Below are 26379 nucleotides of genomic sequence, written 5' to 3' on the forward strand. Positions count from 1 at the left end.
CATGAGTAGCTATGCAATAGCAAACAATGTAACACCACAACCAAGTGGCATTTATCCCAGGAATGCAAAAATGGTATATTAGAGGGGCATCTGGCTGGCCCATTCAGTAGAGCATGCGATTCTTGCTTGACCTCAGGGTCGTGAGTTTGAGCCCCACAGTGGGTGTAGAGATTACTTAAAAATTTTTTTAAATGGTGTATTAGAAAATGTATAAATCTAATTCACATTTACAGGATAAAAGTGAAAAACCATCAGATCAATAGATGCAGAAAAAATTTAGTAATCTTTTCAGCTTGATAAAGGATATCTTTAAAAATCATAGTAAACATCCTAAGGTGGGAAATTTTAGAAGCATTTTCTTTAAAATCAACAATGGAACAAATATGATTACTCATATTCAAAATTGCACTGTAAATGTTAGTGCAGCAAGATGAGGAAAATAAAGATACAGTGATTGGGAAGGAAGAAAAACTCGGTATGATTGTCTACATAGAAAATAAAGTCTTCCATCAAATTATTAGACATAATTGGAGAGTTTAGTAAGGTGGCTAAATATAGAATCAATATATATTTGTGAATTGTACTTTTTATATACAGCCACCGTTAGAAAATAAGATTTTTAGAAAGACACCAAACAATTGCAAAAAGAATTCTGAAGTACGTAGTAATCTAACCAAAGATGTGCCCGGTCTGGGGAGAGAAATTTATAAAACTTTACTAAAAAAACATTGAAGAGGACTAGAGTGATCTATGTTCATGAGTAGAAGGACAATATTTTTTTAAAAAATGAAAGTGTAGATTTAGTGCATCTCCAAACTAAATCCCAAAATTTCTGCTGGAATTGACAAACTGATCAAAATTTATGTGGGAGAGTTAGGGATGAAGAATGACCCAGGCACTTCTGAAGAACAAGAAAGGAGGAAGTGTTTATCCTACCAGAAGGACTTTTTATGAAGCTGAAGTATTTAAGAAAGTGTGACACAATGCAGAAATAGAGAAAATGGCCAATGGATAGAATAGAGAACTCCAAAGTAGACCCACATGTATTTGTAAATTTCATAATGTCAGAGAAGACATGGTAGGTCAATGACAGGACTAATCATTTAATGGAGCTGACAAAGGAACATATGAAATGGGATCTTCTCCTTACACCATACACAAAAAACAACTCTTTAAATGTCCTGAAACTGTAGAACTTCTGATGTAGAAAATACAGTTGAAATTATAGGTGAAATATATTTTGAAAATACAGGTGGATACCTTCCTAATCTGCTTCTAAGAACTTCTTAAATCAAAAGAAACCATAAAAGATGACCATGAGAGAAGTAAGTTGTACTATGTTATAAATTGTTCATTTAGAACTTCTGTCTGTCAAAAGGAATGTTAAAGCCAAACTACAAGCTATGAGAAGATATTTGCAAAACTCAACCAAAAATAGATGAGTATCAAGAATATATACAGAAATTCTACAAATCAAAAAAAAAAAAAAAAACGGGAAATGGCTGGAACAGGTCTCTACAGAGTTGGAAGTGCATGTGGACTAATAAACTATTAAATGGTCTTCAATTATTAACAGGGAAAGCAAAGACCACAGTGACAGGTTTAAATTCAACTGGCAAAAATTAAGCCCAACGAAGTCAAATGTTTTGCAGAGAATTTTAATAAGATTACTCATAAATTGCTGGTGGAAGTGTCAATTGGTATATCTATGTGAAAAAACATTCATTTGAGAAGTTGAACATTCCCCACAGCCTACCAGCTCAGCTTGTAGGTATAGACTCAGAGAAATAGTTGCACAAAGTGCCCCAGAATGCATCTGTAAGAATGTTTTGGAAAAAATCCAAATGTCCATCTAGCAGGAGGGTAAAGTGTTGTGTGCTCACATTAGGGACTATCACGTGGTAGGCCAAATGAGTGAACATCAGCTACATGGAGCACAGCAACTTAATATAACATAGATTGGAAAAGCAAAATGCTCAGAAGACTATGACAATACTTTTCTCATAAAGTTCAAAAACTAAAACTGAACAATTGTTTAAGCATATATGTATATATATAGAGAGAGAACGAAACTATTTTTTAAAAATCCAAATAGTGATAAACCCAAAGTTCAGGATAGGGTTACCTCTGGTATGGAGAAGGAAAAGGGAGAGAAGTGGGAGGAACAAATCTGAGAGTAAGTCATTGTTGATGCTCTAGTCCCTGGGTTGGATGACGGGTTCACTTGTCATGAAAAGTACATAGAAGAATGAGGACAGTTATGCACAAACCATTGGTGGTGTGTTATGAACCAAGGGTTACGATTAGTCCAATGCTCCTGCATTCAAAAACAAAAAACAAGACCTGCTGATGACTTGGATTTGGGAGAGGAAAGGAGAGAAGTTGGGTCTGAATGCTAGGCTTTTGGCTTGAGCTATTACTGCATTTATTGAGATGGGGAAATCTGGGATAGGTTCAAATTATGTATGCATGGAATAAGACAAGAACTCAAGTGTTTGACATGTTGTTTGAGATGCCCATTAAGCATCAAAATGGAGATATTAAGTAGGTATTGATATACAAGTTCAAATTCAATGATAAGGTCAGGCTAGGTGATACATTTAGGAGCAGTTTAGCTGTGCGATCAGATAGGAGTTCAGGGATACTTTGGAGATGGAGAAGTATGGCCCTGGGCCCTGCGTTACCATGACAGTGAGAGAAAAAGCCTGCAGAGACTGACTACAGAGGAGCTTGCAGAAATGGCAAGGCAAAGGAGATGGAATAATTAGTGTGCTGATTAATCTCGGCTCAGGAGAATATTTCTAGACAGAATTTAATTGCCTAGACTACCAATTCTAAAAAGAAAAGAATTTTTGATAAATTTCTATAAATAAGTTCAGAGCTGAGGAGAGAGCCTGGCCTAATGGAGAGAAGTTGGATTAGGAGTTGCTCAGGAGAACTGCATTCTCCTGGGGTGGTTCCCAAAACTGATCAGTTAGGCAGGTCACCACTCCTCTCCGGCCTCCTCAGTGAAGGCTGAATCAAGTGTTCTCTGTCGTCTTTCTCAGCTCTAGAACAATCCACAACCTTTGACTCAGAATTTACACTGGAAGAACAAAGGTTTGGTTTCTGAACATTGGGGCTCAGCCCTTCAGTGGCAACCCACCTACCCACTTAGCACCAAGACCATGTGAATTCTGTGTGTTTTTGTTTTGTGCCGCCAGAGTCTTACATGGGTCTGCTTTTATTCAGAGATTTGTTTTTAAAGGTTTTCTTTATTGTGTTTTTCCCTCAGTAATTTTGACACAATGTAAGACAGAGAGGTCAAAAAGTACGAATTTATATTTGTGTCTAACTTTTGTGCTAGTAAAATAGTTCATTTTTTTTCATGGAATGCAGTACAATTACCATCTCATCAGACAACTAAGTTTCTTGTCTTTGATATAGACACATATAAGGGCCCAGCAGTGTCTGTTAATTTTTGTACAGAACTTCTAGACAGAGAGAATTCCTCATCATTCACGCATATCTGGGTCTGCTTCAGGTGCTGGAGATACAGCAGTGAGCAAAACAGGTGAGGTCAGTTCTCGTGGAGCTCTCAGTTCTGTGAGAAATGGACAAAAAGACTAACATTAAAAGATAAGTGCTCTAGAGATACTTAAAATGGGGTAATGGGCTAGAAGGGGCATGGATGAGTACTCCAGATTGGGTGGTCAGGAAAGGCCATATTAGGAGGTGACATTTTTAAGCTGGGCTCTGACCAGACCCAGGCTTGTGAAGGGAGGCAAGCAGCGAGAGAACTCAAAGCTGGCAGACGGCCCCTAAGGAAGAAACAAACTTGGCATATTTGAAAAACAGCAGAAAGACCGAGTGTATAGTTGGTGTCAGGTAGATTGGTAAGAGAAAACTGGAGAAGGAGGCATGAGTCAGACAATGTAGGTCTTAGTAAACCATGGTGGGGAATTTGAGGTTTTCTGTGACAGCTTTGGTCACAACTCTCTGGCTCTTTCTTAGCTCAGCTTTTTTAAATACTGGAATCCCTAGAGTTTTGCCCTGGGCCCCCTTCTCGTTATCTAAATATTCTTTAGATCATCTCATCTGGGCCCCTGGCTTTGAAGACCACGTATCATTTGCATATAACTCTACATCTCCAACCCTGACATCCCTTGCCTAGCTTCAGGCTCTTGTATCCATTTACCCATTGGCCCCTCTGCTTGGATTTCTAATGGGCATCTCAAACCCAACATTGACACTTAGCCCAGTTGCTTATGCAACAGTCTAGGGCTTGCTCTTGGTTTCTGTCACCACCACCTCCAATCCAATCCATCAGAAAGTCACATCAACTCTGCAAAACATACCTTGAATCCTTCCACTTCCCTCCCTGTCCACAACTACCACTCATCCAAAACAGCATCTTTTAAAAACTAAAAAAAAATTACAATACCACAAATGAGCAAAGCTGCTGAAATACAGAAGAATAGAAACCCTAAGAGCAGCTCTCCAGGAAGTACAAATCCACATATAATCTAACTTCAAGAGGCGGCACTGTGGTATGGGTACGAGAATTCTGGAGCTATAGATCTCAGGGACAGACTTGAGAGAGACAAAGTTCCCATCATTACATTCCCAGTTTGAGACACGTCATCAGATTTTACCTATTTATTTTTGGAGTTCTCTAGGAAACGTCAGTACCCAAACATCTAAACCACAGCTACATTAGATTACTGCTCAAGAAATGAATCTCCATCAAATCTGTGCAAAATGGGGATGCCCAATAGGATTGGGAGGTTAAGTTAGAGACGTAAAGACCATAATGAAGCAAATATGGGTGGTATTTGTTATTCTCTGAGAGGGAGAAACCTTAAACCCCCATTGCCACCAGCTGGATTGTGCCTTCAGCTGTGTGTTCTGGACTCATTAATTAATACAGATATATTTTCCAGCCCTTCCAACAACTTTCTTCTAGATTTCTTTACCTTCCTCAAACCGTGTTGGTGGTTATAGGTTAGGCTCTCACCCGGAAGTTGCAAATCGCAGTCCTGCAGGCTGAATCGTGTTTTCACCTATGTGCTATTTATCCTTGACAATGTTCTGGTTTATTTTTACTTTTGATTTGTTTCTGAACGAATTAGTTGCATCATTTAAAAATGAGATTTAAAATTAAAATCTGCATTTCTAGCTTCGCTTTTAAAATTGGCCACTTTGACAATACTGAATCCACATTCTTGGAGGAAGTTGAGTGATTCTACCTGTTGGATGGCTCCACCCTTTAGCAGGGCCTGTAGCCTCTGTTTGCTCTATGCCCCACCACCCCTATCTTCCTGACACCAAGACTAAAGGATCACTTGTCAGTTATCGATATGCTTACATGGTTGATTTTTGCTTATGTTGACCCATTGTACTCACTTATCTGCCTGGTCTGAGGAAGTATTGGAGCTTGAGACCTTATTTTAACCTTTGCTTCTCAGCCCATTACCTGGAATCTGAATTCTTTCCCTTTTATGTTTCTGCTCACTCATTACTCTGCTGCTGAGAATGTGAGGTGTTTGGGTGAACTGTTGGGTAGGATATACTCTAGCGCCATTTGGCAGTGAATACAGTGTGATGACTTACTACCAACGGCCTCCAGAAAACATGGCTCGGAACTTAGAGTCTAGATTTATCCCTGGGCTACACGTTTTCGGCATCTTAATTCATATTGCACCTAAAGGCATATACTTAAAAATATCATTTGACCTCTTCCTTGCTCTGCACATCCAATCAGTAGCAATTTTGGATTCTATAACCGTCTTCAGGCTTTCATACTGGTCTAACTTTGTTACTGCCCTAACCAACACGTTCCAACACAGCTCTCTTTAAAGTTAGATTTAATTACATTTGTGCATGACCACTACCTAAATAGAAATCATCAAAAGAGAGTATAAATATGCATGGAATCAGATGTAGCCCAGCATTCAAAATCTACCCACTCTACCCTAAGAGCAGCTCTCCAGGAAGTACAAATCCAACCTGTTTGCCACCTTTTCTCTCCACGAGGCCCACACCACCACAGCTGTTCCTGTGTACACTTAACTGTTGTTTCAGTCTCTTCCAATTTCAGCTCTTAGTGACACCCCCTAGATTAAATAAATCTATACTTCCTCTGTTCTCTTGAGATGTTTTCCCCAGGCCTTATCAACATCTGTCTTGAGTTATAGTTCCTTGTGTTTTTCGCCTGTTCTACATTTAAACCTGGGGAGGGCAGGGACCATTATTTACTCATCTTTTTCCTTCCTGCACCCAGCAGAGAGTTTAACACAAATTGAACTGAAAAAAAAAATAGAAAATTCATTTCTTTAAGCAACTTAATGACTTGTCCTTGAAGGTCTGGGGCCCAGTATGACCTTCAAAGTAAGATTTTAAGCCTTTCTCCTACTCTCTCTCTCTTCCCCCCCACCCCCAATATAGAATTACCTTGCTTGTTTTCAAGGAACATTTTATATGTGTGAAGTTTTAAAATACTTATTAGGAAGCATACCACATCACCTATACTAATTTTAACAATAATGAAGCAATCAGACAAATCCAGATGTGGGACATTCTATAAGACAATGGGCCTGGATTGTTAAAAAAGTGTCAATGTCATAAAAAGCCACACAACTAAAAATGACAAGAGTGTTCTATATCTCTAAAAGACATAACCAAAGGCAATGCATGAACATTCACTAGATCCTTGATCAGAAAACAAAAAGTCATAAAAGATATTTTGGGGACAGTGGGATTAATACTAATGAGATATTAGTATTAGGTTTATATTACATTTCTTGGGTATAATACTGTGATTATGTGGGAAAATGTCCTAATTTGTTAGGAGACACAATTATTTCTGGGTAAAATGTCAAGGTGTCAGCAACTTATTTTTCAAATGGCTCAGCCAAAAATGTATATAGCAAAAGAGAAAAAGCAAAAGTGAGAAAATATTAGTAATTAGTAAATCTGGATGAAGAGTAAGTGGGGGCGCCTGGGTGGCTCAGTTGGTTAAGCAACTGCCTTCCGCTCAGGTCATGATCCTGGAGTCCCGGGATCGAGTCCCGCATCGGGCTCCCTGCTCAGCAGGGAGTCTGCCTCTCCCTCTGACCTTCTTCCCTCTCATGCTCTCTCTCTACCATTCTCTCTCTCTCTCTCTCCATAAATAAATAAAAATCTTAAAAAAAAAAGAGTGGGTATTTATTTCATGGTACTATCCTTGCAGCTTTTCTATAGGTTAAAAATTTTTTCAAGATAAAATGTTGGGGGAAAAGAGAAAAGGAAGGGACTAAAAGAGACAATTTAATTTCCTAACTGTATTCTTAGGCTATTATTAAGTAAATTAATAGTTGAGCAGGAAAGCAAAACTTTTATATTTAGGAGTGAAACCAGCTAAAAGTGAACCGTATATACTCAGTTGTAAGAGTTACTGAATCAAATGCAGTTTCGTTACTCATTAGAGGGGCTTCTCATACTTTATACTTTCATAAAATCTGGAGGAGATAGACTAGATGTGTATCAAAGGAATTTAAGTTTTCACTGTGATTAAATTTGGAAATACTTCACCAATCCTAACTTTTCATTAGCACAAGCCTGTTTAAATTATCTGCTATTCAAGATCTCTATAAAAGCAAATATATTGATTTCTCCGGGTAAAAAAACACACACAAACTCTATATTTGCCTGGTTATGGCTAGATTGATCTGGTTGATAGAGGGGGAGATATAAATATATTGGTGTAAAAGGACAAATAAAAGATAAGACTATGTATTTATTGCCCATTTATGTAATTACATGTGTCACTAAGGACAAAGGTCCTTAAAACAAAGACGAAAGACAGAGTAGAAACAGTTCCCTACAGTAAGATAGATGGATTTGTTACCACTTCCCTCTTCATGAATTTTTTTTTTCCTGCATGGTCACATATTCTGGTTTTATATTCATTTTGAGAACCTAACCATCTTTCTGGACACAATTTGTTGGCAGAAGATAGGCTTTGCTCCAATAAAAAGAAAATGAAGATTTTTCAAGAGCATTCATAGGCTTCAAGTCGAGAGGACAGCGCTTACTTCCTGAGCTCCGAGAAACCTTGTTCTGGGAGGAAGTGTCACTAGGACCCCAGCACAATGGATGTGTTAGGGGAAAATGAGGCCCTGCAGCAGTTCTTCGAAGGTAAGAGGCCAGTTTCCAACATGCGCTTCCTGCTTCTGAGAAATGCCTCTGCTCGTGATCACTGTTTCACCTTTTTGGAATTCACTTAAACTTGGCCTTGGAAGAAATGCTATCATACTAACTGGCCTAAAATTGGAAGTGGAGGTTTATTTGCTGTGTTTGTAGCAACAATCAATGGTAGTGATTTAAAAGAGGATTTCCATCTTCTAGCTCGGTTGTTAAAAGAATCACGGGGTCAGCATATCTGTGTTCCTAGTGTTTGTCTCTGTCCTGTGCTAGATTATAGTTCTTCTAATCCCCTACATTTCAAAAATTGCAGGTTTGTCTTGTCTCTAAAGTTATTGAATATAGCACAAGAAAGATGTAAGATTTTATTAAGACAGTTTTTCTCTGAGTATGGTTAAATATAAAACAGCAAAGGAACACCTCCAACCCCCTTCCCATTTTTGTTTTTCACAACACTTTATTTTTTTTTAAGATTTTTTTTTTTTTTTATTTAAGAGAGAGAGAAAGAGTACAAGCTCAAGCAGGGGCAGGCAGAGGGAGAAGCAGACTCCCTGCTGAGCAGGGAGCCTGATGCAGGGCTTGATCCCAGGACCCCGGGATCAGGACCTGAACCCAAGGCAGATGCTTAACTGACTGAGCCACCCAGGCACCCCTCACAACACTTTAAAAATGTGCAACTGAATAATGATTTGTTTTTGAAGGGACTGGCATATTACAGCAATGAGTACTTTTTCCCCAAAGGAGAGGCATACTATAGGACATGGTTACATAGATTTTCTTCCTTCTAAAAATCTGAACTGGCTGTAAAGCTCCTCATATTTAGTGGGGTTGATGTTCTCATTGTGGGTCTGTTGAAAATGTCAGCAAGGACTTGCCATCGGAGACTTCAGTGTGGCTTTGGTGTTTCATACAGCCATGGTCAGACGTCCATGTGAAGGGAACTATGACCATAGCTTTTACACATTTGAAAGTTATTCCCAGGAGGAAATAGGAGAATTGAGGGCAGACCTGTTTATTCACAGAATGCAGAGGGCAGTTTGCAGCATATTGAGAAGTGCTTTTGGCGTTTCTTGTGATTAGTAGAGTGCCTGACAAATTCTGGATGTTAAAAAGTTGAATGGAATTGACCCAACACCAAATAGTATCAAATGCAGAGTGATCATACCAAAGAAGTAGTGAGATTCTAGGTCACCAGCAGAAGGAATCAATACAATATGGTGGTTTCTGTGGCTTGGATTTTGCCAGAAGTGACAAGAAGAAATGTAAGACCAAGAGAATTACCACATTATCTCAGTCGTGACCCATCCCATTGGGTATTTGGTCTCTGACAGTGGCCAAATCAGTGTGCCAACCTGGGCCAGGTTTTGCACACAGTAGGCACACTAACGTAGTTCGATTGTTATTGCCTGATTTTATAGTCTATGAAACTTTCGTTGTAGTAGTGGGTAGCAAGCTCTAAGCTACAGTTACATATGCTTTATTTTAGGGAAACCACCAATTCATTTTATAAAAGCGTAAACTCCACTTGATTTCCTTCTAGAGCTGGAGAAGACCTAAAAAATTAATCTGGTCTACCTTCTGGTTTTGGGAAGTTCTGTTATACCTATAGGATTCCTAGACTCTCTTTGTCTTATTTTCAGGTTAGAACTAGGGATACAGTTTCCACGAGTGTTCTCTGTAGCTTGCTAAAATATCTGATTATTATTTTAATAGTATTTTTCTTAGCTTAAACCGAACTCCGTTGCTCCATTTGAAGCCTTTCTTTTTTTTTTTTTTAAGATTTCTTTTTTTTTTTTATTTGACAGGGAGAGTGATAGTGAGAAAGAGAGCACAAGCAGGGGGAGCAGCAGGCAGAGGGAGAAGCAGGCTCCCTGCCAAGCAAGGAGCCCAATGCGGGACTCGATCCCAGGACCCTGGGATCATGACCTGAGCTGAAGGCAGATGCTCAACCGAATGAGACACCCACATGCCCCTGAAGCCTTTTTTTTCATGAGGGATCAGTCATTTCTCCTCATTTTTAGAAATAAAAAAAAGGCAGTAGCTTAAGTGATTCCCTTCCCCCTGAAAGCCACACAGCTAGTTGTCAATTTCTTATTACCTCCGCTATTTAGCAAATACTGAGCACCTACCATGTGCCCAGTCCAACGACCACCGCTTCTAAATGGTAGCTTGTAGGGCTTTGAAGTCTTTCCCTTAGATCTTAGTGATTCCTTTCTCAAATATTCCTTAGAATGAGGACAGCAAAAGTAGATCCGATAGTCTCATGAGGAGAGCCAGCTGTTGCATGTCATGCTCCTGTTGATGTATCAGCTCTTCTTCTTCTTCTTTTTTTTTTCCTTAGAGAGGGAGAGGGAGGGCAGGGGCCAAGGGAGAGGGAGAGAGAGAATCTTAAGTGGGCTCCATTCCTAGCACGGAGCCTGACAAGGAGCTTGATCTCACAACTCTGAGGTCATGACCTGAGCTGAAATCAGGAGTTGGCCACTTAACTGACTGAGCCACCCAGGCGCCCCTCTCAGTTCTAATTAAATGCAATCTTGTATAAAAAAAAAAAAATCAACGTCTGAAAAATCAAGAAAAGTTCTGGATATTTGTTACCTAGCTGAAAGGTATTTTTCTGTTTCCTCAGACCCTTCATTCTAAGAAACTGAGCCTTAAATGCATTTTTCCTTATGAACATGTTGGGTTGGGGTGCCTGGCTGGCTCAGTTGGTAAAGCATGCTACTTTTGATGTCAGGGTTATGAGTGTGAGCCACACATTGGGCATAGAGATTACTTAATTTTAAAAAAAATTTTTTTAAGTATCTGGATTGGGGCACCTGGGTGGCTCAGTGGGTTAAGCGTCTGCCTTCGGCTCCAGTCATGATCCTGGAGTCCCAGGATGGAGCCCCATGTTGGGCTCCCTGCTCAGCAGGGAGTCTGCTTTTTGCTCTGCCTCTGCCCCTCCCCGCTTGTGTTCTCTTTTGCTCTCAAATAAATAAGTAAAATCTTTAAAAAATAAATAATAAAAAAGTATCTGGATTGACAATATCATTTTCAATTAAACGGTCTTGAGTGTCAAAGCTCATGATGATCTTAGTTTTTATTCTAAACTTCAGATATGCCTAAATCTTTATTGTGTGTCAGGTGTGTCACACCTGACACAGTGTGTCAGGAAAATGGCAAGAACAAAGGGTGGTTTCAGGTAGCTGGCAATTCTAATTCCCGGTCTGCCACTGATGCAATAGGTAGGCCAATTAACTAAAGCAGAGGAAGATCAGGTATTCTAGGGATCCAACATCCTCTGGAAACTGATACCATGTGACATGTTTGGCTTTTTCAGGAAAGCTGGTACCACTGCAAGAGAAAGGTTGTCAGAAGAGAAGCACATTATTTTATTTATAATAACTAAAACTTGGTTACAAGCTAAATTTCAAATAGTGGTGGATTAATTAAATGAATTATGGTTTTTCCATATAATGGAATATTTTATAACTATAAAAATGATGATGATAAGGAAAAATGTTCACTATATAAAGGGGGAAAGTAGGTTATAAATTGGTATATACAATTGAATGTTATATATATGTATCTATATATACATACATATATAACTTCCCAGAATAAAGTTTGTTAAAACTGATTTGAAAACAGTTAATATATATACATACATGCTGATACATATATATAGAAACAACTGGATGAACACACTTCAAGTATTAATAGTTGTTATCTCTTAGTGATAGGAATATGGGGATTTTCATTTTCCTCTTTATACTTTATTATCTAAGCACTTCATAATTGAAATGTATTATGTTATAATCAGGTTATGTTAAATAGAGAATGAGTTTAATTCAGCAAAACTCTTCTGTTTAAGATCCATGTATAAAGAAAAAATTATAAAAGACTTTGATACAGACGAAAAAGATTGTGGACATCTTCCCTAGAAAACCATGTCTAGATCACATCCTTCTGGACTATCAGATTCTGTGGGATTTATATCTTTCATTGTCTTAGAGCTATTTTAAAACTCTATACATTGTAGATAACTGATATTCATGTAAATGAGTTTGTCTATAGATATGCAAATGAATTTGATTTTAGGGGGAATCAACAGATCTGGTAAAAGCCAGTTTTGCATTTACGTGTAAATTCATTCCATGGCATAGATAGATACATGTGTTGCAGATCTAGATCTAGGTCCACTGTTTGAATTCTCCTTGAGCCAGCTGTAACATCTTACTGCTTCCTTCATTAATTCGGTAGTTACGGGGCACCTGAGTGGCGCAGTCATTTGAGTGTCGGACTCTTGATTTTGGCTCAGGTTGTGATTTTGGGGTTGTAGGATTGAGCCCCATGTCAGGCTCCACACACAGCAGGGAATCTGCTTCTCTCCCTCTCTCTCTCCTCCTCTCCATCGGCCCCTCCCCCTGCTTGCACTCTCTCTCAAATAAATAAATCCTTTTTAAAAAATTAGGTAGTTAAGTAAAATCTTTGATGTGCATTCATCTTATATCTGTATGAAAGTCATGATTTTAGCTTTAAAAATAGATATCCTTGGGTGCCTGGGTGGCTCAGTCATTAAGCGTCTGCCTTCGGCTCGGGTCGTGGTCCCAGGGTCCTGGGATCAAGTCCCACATTGGGCTCCCTGCTCGGCGGGAAGCCTGCTTCTCCCTCTCTCACTCCCCCTGCTTGTGTTCCTGCTCTCGCTATCTCTCTCTCTGTCAAATAAATAAATAAAATCTTAAAAAAATAAATAAATAAAAATAAAAATAGTTATCCTTTAATACTTGAAAAGTTTTAAGTTGGTTAACTTGGACACTTTATCAATTTCACCTTAAGTTTAAACCAGAATAATAACAATATTTATTTATTATACATTTACCATGTGCCCAGCACCATGCTATTCACTTTACACTCATTATTTCATTTAATTCTTAAAACAACTCTCTGGGTGAAAAGGAATAAGCAAATGAAATGCAGTAAATCTCATTCTTCTGTTTACTTCATTTTTTTTTTTGAAAGCTGTGACTTCACATTCTTAATTTGTTTCCTTATGGGTATTTTTGGGGGCTACCTTGATATCAGAGGAACTCATCTTTTATTTCCAGGCTTTTTAGAACACTTTATAAAAACTGATTTGAGAAGAATATTTAATTGTTCATTGTACTTAATCTTTAAGGAGGAAGTCTCCTGAATTGAGAACCTATTTAGCTCTTCCTCTTAGTCATGTCCTGAAGTAGGTTCTCAAACACTTGTTGGCTTATCATGAAAGCAAAAGAGGAGATTCTTGCCCTGAGTGGAGTGGGAAAAACCACATAGTAAGAGCAGATAACAATGAGAAGCATAAGAAAGGCACTGGTCCACTGAAACTCCAGCACACTCATTAAAGTTTGGGGAGCAGGTGGCTTCTAGAACCCGAAGCGGTGGACAGGCAGGAACCACCCGATGGCTCCTGAGATCTAAGAGGAAGAACAGTCCATTCAGGAAGCAGCTGTCAACAAACTTCCAGATAGTTTCTGTGCCCATCTCTCTGCTTAAGATTTAAATTGCTAGGTAGCTGTTATTAAATAAGAGTTGTAGGGATGCAGGGTAGGCAAAAACATCTGCTGCCCATGAATTGTACAGGGATACCATGGAGGGGCCAAGTGTTCAGGAAAATGGGGAAAATGCTGAACTCTGGAACAGTGACTCAAGTGCCCAGCCCCCATGGGATGGATCTAGAAAAGCTTCCAAGGAACGTAAGCAGAATTGTTGAGAAGAGCGATGTTGGGCGCCTGGGTGGCTCAGTTGGTTAAGCGACTGCCTTCGGCTCAGGTCATGATCCTGGAGTCCCGGGATCGAGTCCCACATCTGACTCCCTGCTCAGCGGGGAGTCTGCTTCTCCCTCTGACCCTCCCCCCTCTCATGCTCTCTCTTTCTCTCTCTCTCTTCTCTCTCTCAAATAAATAAATAAAATCTTTAAAAAAAAATAGAAGAGCGATGTCACTCAGAAAAGTGCCTATATTCATATAGTAGACACTCAGTAATATTAATAGAATAAATGAATGAAAGAACAGTGCAAAAGACTATTCTAGTCCACAAAGAGTGACTGAGCTCTAGGTTTGGAGAACCCAGCAAGTTCAAACATAGGAAGAAGGAAAACTTGACCAGTTTCTATTCTATTCCAGTGAATAGAATAAACAGAAGCAGAGCAAAGTGTTGCCAGTTGATGGAAAGCCTCAGATGAATGGTAAAAGTATTCAGTGGTCCTGGCATATTATTTCTCCAAAAGTGAAACCAACTCTAACTGGTGGACGACTCTGACTTCCTGAGAGGCATCAGAAGCTCCAAACAGCTCCCAGCAGTGGTGAAGGCCGAAGCTGCAGTGTCAGGGCTGAGCCAGGACAAGGCTGTCTTGCGGGGAAAGGGTATCTTTGGCCTCAGGCCAGTCTCTCAATTCTTTTTCTTTCACTTTGGGACCACCACTTTCTCACCCTCCCAGCACCCTATGCCCTCTTCTTTCTGTGCCAATAAAACCTGGACTTGCACGGAAGGTACAAACAGCAAATGATCTGATGTCATCACACATCTCTATAGAGTCTTGAGCCCCATGTGCTCAAGATCTGAATCCTGGCTCTGCCATTTATTGCCTCTCAGTTGATGGAGAAGCAAACCTCTTCAGGTCTTAGCTTCCTTATTTATAAAATGTGGATAACTGTTTTATCCCAAAATATGGTTGTAAAGGGCTATACCTGGCACAGAGAGCTCAATTAATGTTAGCTATTATTATTCTTGTTGTTACCTTGTTATTTTCTCTGTAAGGTCAGAGCAGCCCTGTGAGGGATTTTTATCCTCCCAGGAGAATCAGAAGGCTGGTGGATGTTAACTTGCTTGAGGGTCATCCAGGTCGGTAGTATGTGGATGCGAGTTCCTCATGTGTCCCTTTCCTTTATTTAATTAGCCAGTCCAAGTGAGCCAGGTGCTGCGTTCCTGGCTAGGGATTCAGTGGTGAACAAGCAGAGTCCTTGTCCTGAAGCAGCTCCTCTTCTGGCTGAAGAAAGAGGACAATGAAGAGATAAGCAAGTAAATAAAATGACTTCAGAGAGTCATTAATTATGAAGAAAATAAAACCAGATAGTTTTGTGTGGAAAGAGACTGAAGATGGGAGGGAGCGTGGGTTACATAAGCTCAGGTAATCAGGCAATCTTCTGAGGAGGTGGCGTTCCAGCAAGTCGTCCACCAGGGCTAGGATTGCTGGTCAGTGCTGTGTCCGTGTGAGACTTGTGTTCAGTTACTTTAAGTGAGGTCAGTCAGTACGTTTGTATGATTTTCTCAGCAATATTCAGCCACTTAAGTGTAGGCTTGGGGCAGGAGAAGAATTGGATTTTTACAAAGTTGAGGTTTTCCCAGGTGAGTCCCACAGACGGAGAGAAGGGAAGAGAGTGACTAGTCTTTGCAAGGGAATAATTGGAGTGACGGGCCCTGACATCTAAGCTGGCTAAGAAGGGAAGGGGTTGTCGCAGGGGGTGAGGGGGTGGGGAGGTGTGGAAAAGTGGCAGGAAGGTTCGTGAAGGGGATCCCAGTGGGTGAAATGATTAGAGTAGAGGCATAAGTGTCACTGAGTGGAAAGGATGAGCTGGTCAGAGAATATAGCACTTGGGACTAAGACTTCAGAAGATGGTGCAGTTACTGGCTTGACGCCAGGTTTTCGCAGTGCACCATGACAGGAGGTGTCTGAGGGGAGGTGGAGGGAAGGTAGTAGGAGGTGAGGAGTTTAAGAACCTGAGAGGCTGGGAGAGCGTCAAGGGGGTGTGGAGGCTCCCAGCAGTGATGGCGAGAGTGGTGTTGCAGAGAGAAAGAGAGGGAAGCCCATGCCCAATGTCCAGTGAGACAGGAATAGTGAGTGAGCGAGAGTTTGCTAGATGGCACTAACCAGGAGGGGGCCTGGTCATCTGGCATGTGCTTCATTTGAAGAAGGGAGGAGGAAAGCTAGTCTGAAAATAGCAGAAGAGCAAGGAGGACACCTCCCTTCTCAGCCCCCAGGAACATGTGGGAGAACCTTTATTTGAGATGTTCTGTAATTTAACCAGTTCTTATTGCTGGACATTTAGGCTTGTTCTAGTTTTTTTTTTTTTTTTTTTTTTACCTCTTCTACATATACCGTGATCAAATTTTCCCCCAAACCCTTAGTTATTTACTTTGTATGAATCTCCTCAAAATAGAGTTACTGGCATATAGAATTTTTTTTTTTAATTAGCTCCTTTGTAAGTATTGCCAAATTATCTGCTAGGAAGTTTTTTTTAAAAAATCAATCTGTACACTGTCCCTATCATTGCTGTCTGATATTCATTTTCATTTTTTTTACTAACAAAGATATTCTATGCCCAGAGTCCTCAACCTGGGATAAGATTCAGGGGGACTCGAAGCTTCTGACACTGAGTGGAAATAGGTGTTTGTGTAGGCTAATACGTCAGCGGAAGTCTCCTTACTTTTCCTCAGATGCCTCATGAGGTCTGTGACTCGGAAGAGCTGAGGGACCCCTGCTCTGGTCTCAGGCTGTTGGCGGCTTCTCTCACCTGCCCCTCCTGAGGGAGCCCGAGCCTGGAGCCTCCCATGATGGAGAGGATGCCATTGGAACTAGGGAGAAGATCCTAGACTGCGGCATGTTTCAACGATTAGAGTCTAGAAACTTAGAGATTCTACTTAAAACGTTGTGAAGAGATGGGAAAGGGAGATATGATGACACGATTAAGAGCAGTAATGAAAATAGTTAATGGTTTCACCTCTATACTCTGAGTTGTCACTGTATCAGAAAACACTTATACCAAAGTGATACTGTAACCAAAAAGGGAGGGAATTCTTAAAAGTCTGCTCTCAGTTTTATTGTTGAGTATAGGAAAATCACCAGAAAAAGGTGATTATTTCCTTTGCCCTGGGCTTCCTTCTGTCCCCAGGGGCTGTGCCAGAAGTACTTGAAGAGAGGCTTCCAGGGACCCAGTCTGCTAAGAGGAAGCTCTTGGCAGTGGACCAACGTTTGTTGATTATTTGTGCCTAGCCTGCTTCTAAAAAGATTCAGGGAATACTTTACATTACAAAATACCTTAAAAATTGATGTAATAAAGTCAATACAAGGGAGTGGAGAGGGTAATAAAACATCCTGGGGGGTTGTGAAGAATAGCAAAATTCATGTATCAGTGCGTCAGCGAGGAGATTTAAATCTCTTTTCTCAACTCTAACCCTCCTTCCAGACATTCACTTCTCTTTCATCACCAAACTGAAAAATACCCACTCTATTCTTCACGTCCTATTTGCTTTTCAACCCAATTTAATCTGGCTTCTGCTCTGACTTGCTCTTCTGAAATTTCTCCTAATGGCTAGATTGCATTAAAAAACCTTCGGCCCTCATTCTCCTGGCGGTGTCTCTGGGATTTGTCACCATCGCCCATTGTTCACTTGTGGAAGCTTTATCCTATTTGATCCACTGGCATCTTCTTTCCTGGTTCTCCTCCAGCCTCTGTGTCCTCTTGGGTGCTTTCAGTAGTTCGCCCCCCTCCTTGTCTGCCCACGAGTCCCGTTTCAGAAACTCTCTTATTTGAACACCAAAGCTTACCCTGAGTGGGCATTCCCACGGATCAGCATTTCCCAAACTCTATTGCCAAGTTCCAGACCTAGATTTATAGCTGCTTAAAGTACATATGTATGTGCCCGAGTATCCCTCAGTTTTCCCAAATCCACCCATTCAGAGTGGAACACATTAACCTTCTCCTCTCTGATTTCAATCTTCACTGCCTCCTGGGTTCCCTTCACTCTCCAACAAACCCCCCAAACTAGAAACTGGGGTGCCACTCTTGATGACTCCTTCTATACTCTATAGCTAATCATTTATCAAATTGTTGCTTCCACCTTAGAAGTGTCTTTCAGCTGCAACCTCCCCTCTGTTCAAACATTTCATCTCTTACAAGAGTCTCCTAACTTTATGCTGACCACCTTCCACTTTCCTGTTGACTCATGTGGATGCCATTGCTTAAACATTTTCTGTTGGATCTCCTTTGCCTGATCTTAGCGTAATTGTGCCAAGATAACATTCCAGGTGTCTTTCTCGCAGGGGACCCCTCCATACTCATATCCATTACAGACGGTTTGATATAAGTGGTTAAGGGCATGCTCCAGGCCCAGAGTTCTAATCTTGATGCTGCCCCTTGCTAGCTGTGTGATCAGTTCTAATCTGACCCTGCCTCTTGCTAGCTGTGTGATCAGTTCTAATCTGACCTTGCCCCTTGCTAGCTGTGTGATCTTCATCAAGTTACGTCATCTCTCTGTGTCTCAGTTATGTTATCTCTCAAATGGGAACACTACTAGTACTTGTCCAATAGGCTTTGGGAAGGTTACATGATGCAGTAAACACGAGGCTCAGAACAGTCCCTGGATTACTATTATGTTTGCTATTACTATTATTGTCTTCAGTACTGTTCTTACTATTATCTATACCCCAGCCTCACAGCTTTTCATGCTTTCTTGAATGCATCCTGCCCTTTCATAACACTGGGTCTTTGACTGTGCCCTCTACCCACAATGCACTTTCCTACTTCTTTCTCCAGCAAACTTCCCTGGGCTAAGTTAGAAGCAAAATTCTCCATGCTTCTCCAGCACTTTGTGCACACCTTTGGATGCGCACCCTTTACATTAAAGTTCAATTTCTGTGTTTTGCATGTCTGTCTCCCACAGAGGATAGTGTAAGCATCTCCCTGTGAGGATTTGCCTTTGTCTAGTTCACCTCTGCAGGCTCACTGTCTTGCATGTTGCAGTTACGTAGATGTTTGTTGAATGTGTGTTAAGTGAGTGAGATTCTTGACCAGAATTTCTGGTGGGGAAACAGGGGCCTTTTTTGCATTATACATAGTTGTTCAGTTTGTGCTCGTTTTCTCACAGATATTTTAATATCCAGACCAACTCTGGAGAGGAAGTCACAGCTCCTCATCGAAGTCTGTTATGTGGATTACTCTTGGATCTGTGATCTATAGTAGGGATCTTACTCTAGTGTGGTAACTCTGTTCTCCTTAAAAGGAACTATTAGTGGGAAGGGAATGAAGGTGGTGTGGTGCTCAGTAGAAAACATGGCAGAGATGCTAACTGGGGATGGAGAGATTCAAAACCCAAGTCCCTTTATGACAGGTTCAGCCTTTAACTCAAACTGGGCCATGAACTGTGAATCAGAATCAATACTTAGAAGTCATCAGGAGACTTTTGGAGTCTAACAGAGGAGTGGACGCTGCAGTCCTGAGCAAAAATAAAGGCCCAGGGGCGCCTGCGTGGCTCAGCCAGTTTTGTGTCTGACTCTTGATCTCAGCTCAGGTCTTGATCTGAGTCCCGTGTTGGGGTCAGTTCAAGTCCCATGTTGGGGTCCATTCTTGGTGTGGAGCCCACTTTAAAAAAAAAAAAAGGTCCAGGCACCAGGAAACACAGTCAAGGTAATGGCCCTGGGAGTTTGCAGGAATGATCTTGGGGGATTGTCTGATTACATGTCTTTCCCATGTTTTACAGGCCACCTATATCACACATTGACCTTGAGCTCCTTTCTGCAATCTGCATATGTGGTGATGAGTGACTTAGTGGTTAGAACACAGGCTTTGCATTCAGATGGCCCTGGGTACAAACCCCACTTCTACCATGGACTCAGGATGCAGCCTTGGCAATGACTGGGTCTCTCTGAGACCGCGTCCTCAGCTATCAAGCGAAGTAGATATTATTTCACAGCAGAGGAGTGAGAATTGAGTAAGATGATAGAAGCAAAGGGCTCTGCATGGTGCCTGATGCACAGTTACTGCCCAGTGAAGTAGTATTATCAGTAACCTATAATTAAGAAAATGTTTATTCTTTTAAAGGAGCTCCCTGAAGCAGCCTGTGATCAGTCAGAAAACCACTACCCTGTAATGAGCCCTTGATTTTATGTGAGACACTGTACTAAACCCTTAGCTGTATTAATTCTTAATTTGCACAACAAAATGGACAAGAAGGTAATGTCATCACCACTTCATAGATGAGGAAAGAGATTCAGAGGTTTGCATCTTGCCCACGGCTGCACAGTTGTTATGTCTGAGAGCTTGGAGCTAGACAGAGCCTGTCTTTCTCTGGAGGCTTGTGCCCCTAGTCACTCTACCCAGTGTTTTCTAAGCAGGTTGCAGAGGAACATCCATAGAATTGAGCTGTGGAACTCACGGCTCCTGTTCAGATAACCAGGACGTGTGTGTGTGTGTGTGTGTGTGTGTGTGTGTGTGTGTGTGTGTGTGTGTGTGTCAGTTTGCCAATTTGCATGTAATTCCATTCCATAGATGAAATTATTCTGGAGCCTGAGTTGTTGGTACATTAGTGCCATTTGGCTTTTTTTTTTTTTTTTTGCGAAGCCCAGCTCCAGTGTCATCAGATGTGGTAGAAAGGCAATAGTTTGTAGAACAGGCAGCTATAGATACTCCAAAGATAGGCTGCCAATAAGAATGCAAAGAGAGAAGAACAGCAACTCTGGCCTGAGGTACTGCTCGGTGCAAGCCAAACATCTGTAGAGGGGATTTAGGCAGCGGGGTTGCTCAGAAGTGTAGTAGAAAATGCTAACTCTCCAACATGGCTTTTTTGGTAACCAGAGTCGGGACAAAAGGTCCAGTGAGACGGTACTCTTATATCTGATATCATGATGGTAGCAACGTAAGAAACAATTGTCATGTATAGCAATGTGAGGTCATGTGTTCTAAGGAGAACGTGAGATGACTTGCTAGCAGAAAAGTGTGTCCCTCCCCTAGGGTGAAAGTGATCAATAGCCTCAAAGATTAGGAGCCGAGAAATATTCTTCCTGTGAATTTATCGCTGCGGGTGGTGGCCTAGGGCTTGGTGAACCAAGGCAGACCTGGGTTTGAATCCTGATTCCTCTGCTTCTTAGTTGTGTGACCCTGGGCCAATTACTTAACATTTTAAAATTTCAGTTTTCTCCATCTGTAAAATGGGGATAATAACATCTACTTCTTAGGGTTATGGAGATTAAATGATGAAATAAATAATAGTTACTGATTTTATGATAACATTTGCAAGTGTGAAGGAACCAAGTTGCTTGCTTGCTTGCTTTTGAAACAAGAATGAGCACAAGCCACACACACACACACACACACAGACACACACACAGACACACACACAGACACACACACACACATTTCTTTTTCAAAGAAACACTCCTGTCTCCAGGGAGTTATTACAACTTTTACATGTTCACATTAATTCCTGAGCCTTTATAATCATAAAATCCATTTATAGCCCTTAGTTGCCAAGCAACATAGGACAAAGTACTGAGTATTTCCTTTTATTGCAAAAGGTTCAGCTTTTCCACATTGGTCTTGAAATCAACATTTTTCTGAAAAGACAGAACCATGAAAGTACTATATTTCCAAGGTTTTGTGAGCATTCCTTGTTTGGGGATAAGATCAAAGCTGAAAGGGATATATTGTTATTATTGTCCTGTCCGTGAATAGTCTTAAGCATTTTGTGCTAATTTTACAGTAAATCTGTAAGAAGGTCCAAAGATGGGACACTGCAAATTTAGTCTAAGGAGAGAACTTGCTTCACATAATCTACATTCTAAGGGTGCTCTCGCTGTAGGAGAACTAGTTCTTTGATCTGTCAGTGTCTTTCCGGAAAGGCTGGGGTAATATAAAGTTCATATGAAGAATGTTATCTGCTGACCTTGGTAACTGCTGACCTCAAACACGTCATTCAACCAGGCATTGACAGGGTTTGGGGAAGCTGGCTTTGAGGCACATAACTGAATGAATTCTCTTCTTCTTGGAAGGTATTACTGCTTTTAATTATTTTTGTTGTTTTTGCCTGTGGATAATCAGGATGTAAAGGTTGGAAATCCAAAGAGAATTGAAAAAATATATTACTATATAATATCCTATAAAGTACCCCAGTACAACTTATATTTTTAGCAGCTCATAAAAGCATGTATAAAAATAGTTTTTAAAATTTGCATAGCTATTTCTCTTTGTGTGTGTATTAAAACAGTACAAAAGCAGATTAGAGTATCTCAACTGGAAATCTACTTTCCTTGTCCCATATGCATTCTACACATGCAGTGAGATTCTATAGATGCAAAGGATGGAAGCAATGATCCCCTTTTCTTCCTTCCCTTGTTGGGTTATGCAAGCTCGTTGCTTTGAAACAAATCTGTTAAGTCACACAAGATGTTTTATATGAAGGAAGAGGCAGAAAGGACATCTACAAACTATTTCTTATAAATTTTCCAAGGTAGGAGCTGGTCAAGACTTCTACTAAGAGTAAATGTACTTTGGGATGACTTCTGTGTGTGAATATAAAAGAGTAAGATCTAGCTATCAACATGACTAGGCTAATTCCAATTGATCGGTAGAAGGGCACTTTAAAATCTATTATCCATGCATCTCAAGAAGTGTTGTGCCTTAAGTATTTGGAGAACTTTCATTTCTTCTTTTTATCTGCATGGGGATAACACAAAGACAATAGTCTGCTCCTGGGAGAAGCAGGCTCCTGTGTGAAAATCTGAATTGACCTTTCATATTATCGAGAGCTGGAAACCATGCTCAGGACTGGTCCTCCCTTTGCTGGCTGTTTATGGAAATGTTGGAAAAAATGAAAATCCATACCCAGTCACCAATTCTGACATTGTCTTATTTTGCCAGTTCATTCCTTACCCGTCTTCAAAGTTTTCTTCTCACTCTTCCAGTTGTGTTATGCTTATTGATGGAGTTTGACATTTTACAAACTCTTTCATTTCTGTCCCTCATTGGTTCCTCTTGCAATCCTGAGAGGGAGGTGTTTTACAGATGAAAGAAATGGAGCCTTAAAGAAGTTGAAAGACATGTCTAAAACCACCCTGGTAAATGCCAGCGGTGGTGGCAAAATCTTTGTCTTCTTGTTCTAAGTCCAATGCTCTTTACATCTGAATACCACTTTGGTTTCCTAAAGGAAAAAGAGACAATACTTGCCTTGGCTCGTTGGCTTCCCTATTCTAGGGTAGGTGTCAGACGAATACTTCAGTGACCATAGCTGGCCTTTGGAAAAATCTCCTCCCTTTTTTGCTCCTCTCCCTTACCTATCCCCCATCACCACGTTAATCTCCCACAAACTGGCCACTTGCTACCTCGTTGCAACCACTTTCTAGAACAGGGCTGGCAAGTTCCTCTCGTTTGGGCCTTCATTTAACCCCCTGCTTTGATAAAGCTGATCTGCCTTGACTTCAGCGATTGGTTTATTGTTCTGAGTCCTGTCTTTGGCGGTGGGGATGACGAGCAGAGAAGGAATAAGAAGGGAAAGAAAATGCATTATGTGCTGAGCACTAGAAGTATTAAAGAAGAAATAAAATCAGTGATATTTGTTAAAGCCTAGTAAGGATGACTTTATTCAAGGGAGAGGCTAGCAAAACAGGTATAGTGACCACTGTGATGGAATTGTGCAATGGGGGAGAGAGACTGGGCTCAACTCTGGAATATGCATGGGCAAGTGGGAATGTATAGCCCAGGAGCAGGCTCAGGGGGGGATTCTGGCTAGACCAGCCTAACAGGATGCTTGCTGAGAGCAGGCTAGTGTGACCAGATGTCACCTGGGGCAAGGTGGGGGGATGAGGAACCTGACTAGATATCAAGGGTGATCAGATATGGAGGATGGGGGATCCTGGTTAAACTGATTTGTCAGGATTCTTGCTAAAATTGGACAATGCAGACAGAAACATGAAAGTAGGCCTTGTTGAAAACTTCAGAGGGGCCTGAGCAGAGTTTGATCTAGGAGTGAATCTGTCAGCGGCATGATTACACATCACATTTAGTCTGTGAGCAATGCTCTAAGGTGGTAAAACCCCCCTCCCCCAGATAAGGAAACAGGCCCAGAGAAGTTCAGTAGAACTAGAATTATCTCAAGTTGGCCTGATGGCAGTTCTCCAGATCTCATGCTTTTCCTTGCCTTCACATTACATGAGGCTCCCTGCTTCTGGAACACCCTTCTCTGCCCTGTTCACCTGGCTAATTGCCGTTCACTCTTGAAGTCTCCACTTTGGCATCATTCCCTCAGGGCTTCTGTGTCTTCCACAGTACTTTGCACTTCACCTCGAAAAGCATGTATTGCCCTTTTCTGTGTCAGCCTCCTACCGACAACTGGAAGGAAGGGACTATATCTCATTCATTCCTTTAGCCTCAGCAGCTAGGGACCAGCGCATAGGTATCACTCCAACATATTTATCCAGTCAATCAATAAAAACCCCAAGCCTGGTCTCCCTCCAAGTCTGCTGGATTTCCCTCCTTTATTTCTCGCATCCTAGAAGACATGAGTCTTTGTCCCACACTTGGCTGATGACTCGGGCCTCGGTCAGTGCCCTGCTGGGCTGTCCCCTCCCCATCTGCCTGGCTTGGCGGGATAGGAAGGCATTGCTGAGGCAGGACGGGCTCTCCTGAAAACCATAGGGTGGGGCAGCTTCCATGTCACATTTTCCTGAATTTGTGCCATGCGGGGTCCACCCACCCACTGGAGGGCATTGATTTCTTATTCAACACTGTACATTCCAAAGGATCCAAGCCACCTATAAAGCCTGGGGGTGGATATCCCCACTTTAGCTGTCCTTCCTCTGGGACGCCTTTCTCTTCATCCTTTCCCTTCTTCCTTCTTCCTCTTCCTCTTTTTTGGCCGTTGGCAAAATTAGAGCTTCTAATAGACCAAAGCAGGATAATAATTCTTCAACATCTTAAACATAAAAGAAATGAGATTCCGGAGCGCCTGGGTGGCTCAGTCGTTAAGCGTCTGCCTTCGGCTCAGGTCATGATCCCAGGGTCCTGGGATTGAGCCCCACATCGGGCTCCCTGCTCGGCGGGAAGCCTGCTTCTCCCTCTCCCACTCCCCCTGCTTGTGTTCCCTCTCTCGCTGTGTCTCTCTCTGTCAGATACATAAATAAAATCTTAAAAAAAAAAAAGAAATGAGATTCCTTGAGGTGTTCCTATACTACTTAAAAGAAAGTTTGTCAGCTTCTGTTTTCCACATTTCTCTTCCACAGTTAAAAATTAATATTGGTTAACATGCAGTTGATTGTGTTTTGTTCATTCCCGTATATATTAACTTTAGTATATGTTATTGAAGAGAAAGAGCATGAGGCATGAGGGTTCAATCCTCATGTTGAAGGGCTGGGAGGAAGCTCGGCTGTAAGGCTCCAGAACTCCTGGAAAACTGGATTCCCAGACTCCCAGAAAGGCCAGAGGATCTTGCTTAACTTATATTTCAAGTCAGGAAAAGAAGTGTGAACCTGATAACCAACTAATGAGACATTGAACTATTTCCGTGAAAATCGAGGTTAAATGGTGCAAAAGACTGACCATTTCCCCCTCCTACTTTAAATCCTGTGCAAATGTTTAGATTATTCACCGAGAAGCCGTGCAAATCGCCACAAGGGCAGCTCTCCAAAGGTGTTGAGCCAATCAGCAATCATTTATTATTTACACCGAGTGGCTCCTGAGTCTGTGAAAAAGCAAATTGGACACATTCATCTGGAACTGTCATAACGTTAATGCTGAATGATCATAGATCTACTGCATTTTGTATACGGCAGACACCATCAACTGCCTTCCCAGTAGTGGTCCAACCGCTTTCTTTTCTGCAGGCGGAAGCTTTATCTATTCAGAGAGAAGAGGAGAGTCCTTGAGCTCAGGAAGGGTAGGCTCTAATGTAATTGACTTAAATCAGGTATCACAATCAAGTATCAAGTTCCTCCTCTCTCTCCCCCCTTGTCCTCATAATTCAGCAGCTGTAACTTTTTTTTTTTTGCAAGCCCTTCCACCATCCTTTTTATAAAGGGCAAATTCCTTTATTTACTAAAACACCTAACAATATTAATAATAATTTGATATGTCCTTTACATTTTTATCAAGAATGTTATTGTTTTTATTAGTTTTTGAGTGTTTTGCTCCAACCCTACTCTCCTTCATTCTTTTGCATGATTTTGCAGAGAGCAAGGTTGTTCAAGAACATGTACATTATGGTATGGTAGAAAACACCTGAGCCCCTGCAAGAACAATTGTGTTATTACAACTTGAATAAGTTACTTAAGCAGGCTAAGGATATTTGCTCTTTTGAAAAATGGGGATAGTAATAGCACCTATCTGATAGAATAAAATCATTGTGAGGATCAAATGAGAATGAAATGTAAAATCCTTAGCACAATAAAAAGAGTACATAAGAAGTGCTCAACAGATTTACCAAGTATTA

The 26379-nt window shown here is 41.0% G+C and overlaps 1 protein-coding gene across 1 annotated transcript in view; it reads left to right on the plus strand.

Moving 5' to 3' along the window:
* The first annotated feature begins 8111 nt into the window (after positions 1-8111).
* Positions 8112-26379, plus strand: part of MYRFL (myelin regulatory factor like) — a 112827-nt gene continuing 94559 nt past the window's right edge. The window contains exon 1 of the mRNA XM_028110742.2: positions 8112-8157. Coding sequence (XP_027966543.1) covers positions 8112-8157 — 46 coding nt within the window. The remainder of the gene's footprint in view (positions 8158-26379) is intronic.

The sequence above is a fragment of the Eumetopias jubatus genome, unplaced genomic scaffold (assembly GCF_037043125.1).
Source record: "Eumetopias jubatus isolate StellerSeaLion01/CBP00866 unplaced genomic scaffold, mEumJub1_p1.0 scaffold_8, whole genome shotgun sequence".
Classification (NCBI taxonomy): Eukaryota; Metazoa; Chordata; class Mammalia; order Carnivora; family Otariidae; genus Eumetopias; species Eumetopias jubatus.